This window comes from Zea mays, chromosome 2, assembly GCF_902167145.1.
Source record: "Zea mays cultivar B73 chromosome 2, Zm-B73-REFERENCE-NAM-5.0, whole genome shotgun sequence".
Classification (NCBI taxonomy): Eukaryota; Viridiplantae; Streptophyta; class Magnoliopsida; order Poales; family Poaceae; genus Zea; species Zea mays.
In genome coordinates, this window is record NC_050097.1 from 227,822,329 (window position 1) to 227,828,945 (window position 6,617).

At 48.3% G+C, this 6,617-nt stretch overlaps 1 protein-coding gene across 3 annotated transcripts; it reads left to right on the forward strand.

The window, feature by feature from the left end:
• The first annotated feature begins 1,627 nt into the window (after positions 1-1,627).
• LOC100193256 (putative subtilase family protein) lies at positions 1,628-6,430 on the forward strand. 3 transcript variants are annotated; one of them, NM_001358698.1, is made up of 10 exons: positions 1,749-1,908; positions 2,051-2,154; positions 2,252-2,349; positions 2,444-2,617; positions 2,730-3,361; positions 4,127-4,215; positions 4,620-4,880; positions 5,072-5,186; positions 5,318-5,489; positions 5,580-6,260. In NM_001358698.1, the coding sequence occupies exons 1-10, from the start codon at positions 1,792-1,794 to the stop codon at positions 6,092-6,094; spliced, it is 2,277 nt and encodes a 758-aa protein (NP_001345627.1). In that variant the 5' UTR covers positions 1,749-1,791; the 3' UTR covers positions 6,095-6,260. The 3 variants fall into 3 exon arrangements, with proteins under 3 accessions (XP_020402986.1, NP_001345627.1, XP_008667163.1); XM_020547397.3 differs by lacking the exon at positions 4,620-4,880 and having other exon boundaries at positions 1,628-1,908; positions 5,580-6,430; XM_008668941.1 differs by lacking the exon at positions 1,749-1,908 and having other exon boundaries at positions 2,248-2,349; positions 5,580-6,430.
• Positions 6,431-6,617: the final 187 nt, after the last annotated feature.

A 6,617-nucleotide genomic window follows, 5' to 3' on the forward strand; every position in this document is an offset into this window, starting at 1 on the left:
CTCATGAGGACATCTCCATCGATGTCCTCGGTCCTCGGATCGTATATGGCCCATGGACCTCCTGTGCCATGGCAGTGTACTCACTTAGGCGGCTATAGACGGTGAGGTTGCAATATGCCTCGGGCCTTTCCTCAGGGTTGTAGGTGACATCGGACATCGCCTTACCCTTGTGGGCCATAGCATACGCTAAGAAGATGGAGCAAGGATGGCCACCATGTGACGTCGACTGCAAGAAAACCAATGAGATCGTTAGAAATCATGTCTAATCGAATGTTATATACCTAAATAAAAAAGAGCATGTATCCATGCTTCTGCATATTTGTCGAGGCTGTGGCTGCCTTGGTGGTAGGAGGGACCTTACATCTTCAGACGTTGTTTCCGGCTAGCGTTGTGCACCTCGTCCCACTTAGTCGAGCACCACTTTTCTACCATCTGCTCCCAACATTGAGGATGTGTGGCGCACCAATAAGGAATCATCTACAAAAAAAGAGTACACCTTCTCTCCAAGGACGTTGGGCTTTGTTCATGCCACTTTTCCTCTATTTATAGTGGCGGGATATAGCTTCAGATGAATTTCCAAACATGCCCACATATCTTACATACATGAACTACAAATGATGTAGGGATAACACTATCTTTTCTCCTTCGTGTCGTGCTGGCCAAGCTTCTAGATTCTTCCCGTCCATTTTTGCTTCGTGTGTCGATTACACGAAATCAAATATTTCTCCTCCAGTTTCGTCCGCATATCAATCCCATGGAGCTAAAGCTTCGTTTCTACTTCACGCGCTGCTTTAGACGAAGGCTAAGCTTTGTCATCCTTTTAAGCAGCTGAAGTATATTTCATCGATAATACAATGCTTTGAGATCCTTTGACAATAGAGGCCCCTACCAACTACACTTCACACCCGCCTCTAATAAGGCAACTATTAATGAAGGGTCGATGCATAGATATTAATTTCTTGCAAAAAGAGGAGTACCCCAGCAAACCCGCATAGAGTGACACATTTGATATACAAATGCCCATGTTTAAGACACAAAGTCCATTCGTTGCTAGCATAGTATCACACACAGGCTGCTTGCAACTATAAATGGTTAAATGAGTCGTGCTAAATAGGTCGACACTAAGTACGACACGATTCATAGTGTTTCGGCACGGCATGGACACGATTCATATAGTGTCTATTGGCACGATATGGGTCTAGTGTCGTGTTTGGGCCGCTACTCCGGCATGATAGGCTGGCACAAACACGACACAATTAAATGGTTGGCCTGACTATGCTGGACTTAAACCAACTGGTGGTTTATAGATATGATTGTGATGTATGTATGTATGTATGTATGTATGTATGTATGTATGTATGTATGTATGTATGTATGTATGTATGTATGTATGTATGTATGTATGTATGTATGTATGTATGTATGTATGTGAATTATGATATGTTATGATTGTAAACGTAATAAATATAGTTTATAATGGTATAAATGTTCAAGTTTTAAAATTATATATATAATCTTAAGGATCTTCTATATTTTTTGAGCTCTTAAAATGAAATAGTGCCTAGACTGACACTGACACTATTAAGTTTTAGTGCTATATAGTGTTATACCAAGGTCTATAGTACACAACACAGTTATAGTGCTAGTGCTAGTGCCAGTGCCAGTCCGTTTGAGCATTTGTAATTGTAACAATGGTCCAAGACTCCTTGTTGCTAGCTATATATACACACGCGTGCAGAAGTGCATATGCACTCTCGTGCACAAGACTAGCAGAGAGAACATAATCCAAAGATGGGCTGGAGACCACACGTTGTCTCTGCGTCATCATCCGCACTAGTGCTTCAGTTCCTCGTGCTGCTGCTGCCCCTGCCCCTGCCCCTGCTGTCCGCCGATGCATCGTCAAGCCAAGTAATTAGCTGTTGTCCTTCCCTGTTCCGGCCTCTTCCCCTGAAGCTTCTTCCTTCATGTGTCTGCCTGCCTCTCCCGGGTCCCAGCCCGATAAGGACGGCGGAGCCTTCATGCGTCTGATGCTGTTGCTTGAAAAACTCAGACGACGACGACGATCTACGTCGTGTACATGGGCGAGAAGAAGCACGACGATCCTTCCGTCGTCATGGCGTCGCACCATGCCGCGCTGACCTCCGTTCTTGGGAGGTACGTACTTTACTAGTATATCTGTATATGTAATGACGACCCAGACGGGACCTAGCTCGTTGAAGCTGACTTTCGTTCATGTCGTCAACGGAGGTAGCAAGGATGAAGCCCTCCGTTCGATAGTCTACAGCTACAAGCACGGATTCTCTGGTTTCGCGGCGAAGCTCACCCAGCCCCAAGCGGAGGAGCTTACAAGTGAGTAGTCGTAGCCTCACCGGAGCTAAGCATCAATCAAGTTATATACTGTGTATGGTATTACTTGCAACATATAATTAATGGCCTATACTAGAATACCCTGGAGTCGTGAGCGTGAAGCCAAACGCGTACCACCACGTGCACACGACCCGGAGCTGGGATTTTCTTGGCATGAGCTACGGCGAATCGCCGTCGTTGTCGTCGTCGTCGCGGCTCCTCAGGAAGGCCAAGTATGGCGAAGATGTCATCGTCGGCGTCATAGACTCAGGTTTCCGGTGGTTTTGACATCAGATCACTCGTTCGATCGGCTTCCAAATTTGATCGGTAGTAAATCCAGTTTGCGTTGCTGAGACATGTATATATACTTTACTGCGGCCCAGGCATCTGGCCGGAATCCCCGAGCTTCGACGACAGCGGGTACGGCCCCGTGCCGAAACGGTGGAAAGGCGTGTGCCAGACCGGCCAGGCGTTCAACGCGAGCAACTGCAACCGGAAGGTCATCGGCGCGCGGTGGTACGGCGCCGACGTCAGCGAGGAGGACCTCAAGGCCGAGTACAGGTCGGCGCGGGACGCCAACGGCCACGGCACGCACACGGCCTCTACGATCGCCGGCTCGCCGGTGCGGGGCGCGAGCCACGCTGGCGGCGGCCTAGCCGCTGGCATAGCGCGCGGAGGGGCACCGCGCGCGCGGCTGGCGATATACAAGGTCTGCCACGACGTCGGCGGCGGCACGAGCTGCGGCGACGCGTCGATCCTCGCGGCCCTCGACGCCGCCATTGGGGATGGCGTCGACGTGCTATCCTTGTCGCTGGGAGGAGGCAGTGACGAGGTCTACAGGACGTTGCACGTCGTGGCGGCCGGGATCACCGTGGTGTTCTCCGCAGGGAACGATGGCCCAGTGCCGCAGTCCGTCACCAACGCCCTGCCGTGGCTCGTCACGGTGGCGGCCACCACCGTGGATCGCACCTTCCCGACAGTCGTCACGCTCGGCGACGGAGAGACGAAGCTGGTGGTATGTATGACTCGTGATTTAAGAGTGTGTTTGGTTTAACTTTTAGCTTTAATTTTTTCGTCCTAAAATCAAAAGTCAAACAAAAAGCTGGATCTAGAAAATATTTTTTTCTAAAAACTGATTTTTTTCGTAGTACAAAATTGAAAGCATCACTAAACCTACTTTTAGTAGCTTTTGGATAGAACTGTGAAAACATATATCAAAGATCTTTTAACGGATTTTGTAAAACTGATGTGAGCTGTGATCTATTAAACCTACGTAGGTCCGAGGAGGCCCTCGCTCATTTCTCTTTTGTAAGTAATCGAGTCTAGATTTTTACTATAAAGTCCACTGCTCAGCGCCACTCAAATGTCTTTGGTGTAGCATTTTTGTGTCCATTCTTGCAATTATGTCCCCACTCTGATTTTGTTCTGGGTCTGCACATGGTTGTTGAGGTATTTAATTTGAGAGACAATATAATTAAAATATAAAACGAAAGGTACATCTGTTTTAACTGCATACAAATAAAGTTATAACTCACGAGAGATAATGTTTTTTAGTTTATCAAAGTGGGTGAATAAGAGAAATAAAAAAAATACACGCGAAAAGAGACGTACGCACGTGTATTTTGACGAGAATACGCGATGGACAATAAAAGTAAAGAAAATCGCAAATAATTAATAAAAGGCGCACAGAATAAGTATATTACATGCATGTTGTAAAGCAGATAAATTAAAGAATATTTACGTGTGATGACGAGCAAAAACATGAGTCTCTTGCATGCAGGGGCAATCATTGTATTACCGCAACCGATCGGCGGCGGCATCGACGAGCAACGACGACTTCGCTTGGCGCCATTTGATGGCTTTCACTGGGTAACGCCCTCATGCATGCACTTTAAATTGCTTTCGTATTATTATTACAGCACAAATATAATGATAATCTAAGCACGGACCGATTAAATTCTTAGGGAAAAAAGGGTAGATCGATTATTTTTTCTAAAAAGAATTCGGTATTACATTCATGGCGAATTTAGCAGGTTTGTCGGAGTCCTGATCCCGATAAAATTTATAAATATTTTAGCAAAACACTATGAAAGTTTTTCAAAAAATGTATTATATAATAAAGCTAACATTGCTGATCGGCTAGATTCGCCACTGATTACGTTCATATATTTTTGTGATTAGAATTCATCATATCTAAGGTAGTCACTGCACACGTGGCACTGAACTAAACGTGAAACGACCTCCACTCATCATCATCCTGCATGCATCATCAGCTGCGACGACGCGGAGAAGCTGCGGTCGGAAAACATCACCGGGAAAATCATGGTATGCCGAGCGCCGGAGTTCAAGTCCAACTATCCTCCCACGGCGCAGTTTAGCTGGGCCAGCCGAGCCGCCATCGCCGGCGGGGCCAAGGGCGTCATCTTCGAGCAGTACAGTACCGACGTCCTCGACGGCCAGGCCTCCTGCCAAGGCCACCTGCCCTGCGTCGTCGTGGACAAAGAAACCATATACACGATCCTAAATAGCGACAGGTACTGATGCATGCAGACCCAGACCAAGGCTCATCTCGATCGACCGATCAGCTTGTCTCCTCGTACAACCAGCTGCTAGCTAGCTAGCTGCTGCTACCCTATTCATTGGTTAATTTAGGAATGAAAAAATTGAAATAGAACGACGACACGATATGACGTGATGTCTGATCCTGTCGATCGGCTGTGACCAGCAATGTGGCCAGGATTTCGCCGGCGGCGACCATGGTCGGGCCCCAGGTCGCCTCACCGAGGATCGCGACGTTCTCGTCGAGGGGCCCCAGCGCAGAGTTCCCCTCCGTGCTCAAGGTGAAGTATGCATGTGTATTTGATGATCTCTGCTAGCTAGCTGTTACACATGATGAGGTACACACATTCATCTTCATGAATCAATGTACTTATATATCACAACGTGTCTCTGTTTGGACGACGGACGACAGCCCGACATAGCTGCCCCTGGAGTGAGCATCTTGGCAGCCAAGCGTGACTCGTACGTGCTCCTGTCTGGGACATCCATGGCATGCCCTCATGTCTCCGCAGTCGTCGCCTTGCTCAAGTCGGTTCACCCGGACTGGTCACCTGCCATGATCAAGTCTGCCATTGTTACCACAGGTAAAGCACATATAATTATATAAAATTAAATTCAAGCAGAGATCGATCAATTATTGCTAACAATCTATGCTATACGCATCTGCGCTTCAGCGTCGGTGACCGATCGATTCGGCCTGCCAATCCAAGCCAACTCGGTGCAAAGGAAACCGGCCGACGCCTTCGACATGGGCGGCGGCCTCATAGCGCCGGACAGGGCCATGGACCCCGGCCTAGTGTACGACATCCAGCCGGAGGAGTACAAAAGCTTGGACGACCGCGTCGACCGCCTCAACCTCCCGTCCATCGCCGTGCCCAACCTCATGTACGACTCCGTCACGGTCTCGCGCACCGTCACCAACGTCGGGCCGGTGGAGGCGACGTACCGGGCCGTGGTCGAGGCGCCGGCCGGCGTGGCGATGGACGTGGCGCCGCCGGTGATCGCCTTCGAGAGAGGCGGCGTCAGGAACGCCACGTTCAAGGTGACGTTCGTGGCGAAGCAGAGAGTGCAGGGCGGCTACGCGTTTGGGAGCCTGACGTGGCTGGACGACGCCAAGCGGCACTCGGTAAGGATCCCCGTCGCCGTTCGGACCGTCGTCCGGGACTTCGTCGCCGATGTGTCTCGATGATGAACACTGAACGATGTGTCTGTCAAAGAAGAACACCGTCTCGATGATCGTCCATATATGCGACACTGTGTCACTGTGTGTGAACACTGAACAACGTGTCAAAACTGAACTTATGTTGCCAATTTATTTGCAAGCAACAAGGCGCTCCCAGCTGATCTTGTGCCTTTATGCAGTTTATACAGTTCAAATAAACTATGAGGCTCAGCCTAGAATTCATTACAAAGCATAATTATTGAGCGAGAGACCCGATCGATGATAGTTTTGTCTGTAATTCATACATGGGCACTCTCCTATTTGCTTGCATGCTTCGTTGCAAATACAAACAAGTTTTATGTGGATTTGTGTGCACACATTCGTAATCCACATTCAAGTGAGTCCCGTTGGATGCAGCCTCACCCTCGCAGCCCATGTTGTCTAGGGCTGGGCATTTGGTTTTTTTTCTAAACTTTGGTTCGGTTTTTTGGTTTTAAAAAACTTTGGTTTTTTAGACATTAGAAACCGATCGGTTTTCTAGAAAATGAAA

Bases quoted from the DNA above. Each gene is read 5' to 3' on its own strand.
- LOC100193256 (NM_001358698.1), top strand. From the start codon at position 1,792: ATGGGCTGGAGACCACACGTTGTCTCTGCGTCATCATCCGCACTAGTG. The intron at 4,216-4,619 runs GTAACGCCCTCA...ATGCATCATCAG, and splicing joins CATTTGATGGCTTTCACTGG to CTGCGACGACGCGGAGAAGC. The intron at 5,187-5,317 runs GTGAAGTATGCA...GACGGACGACAG, and splicing joins AGTTCCCCTCCGTGCTCAAG to CCCGACATAGCTGCCCCTGG.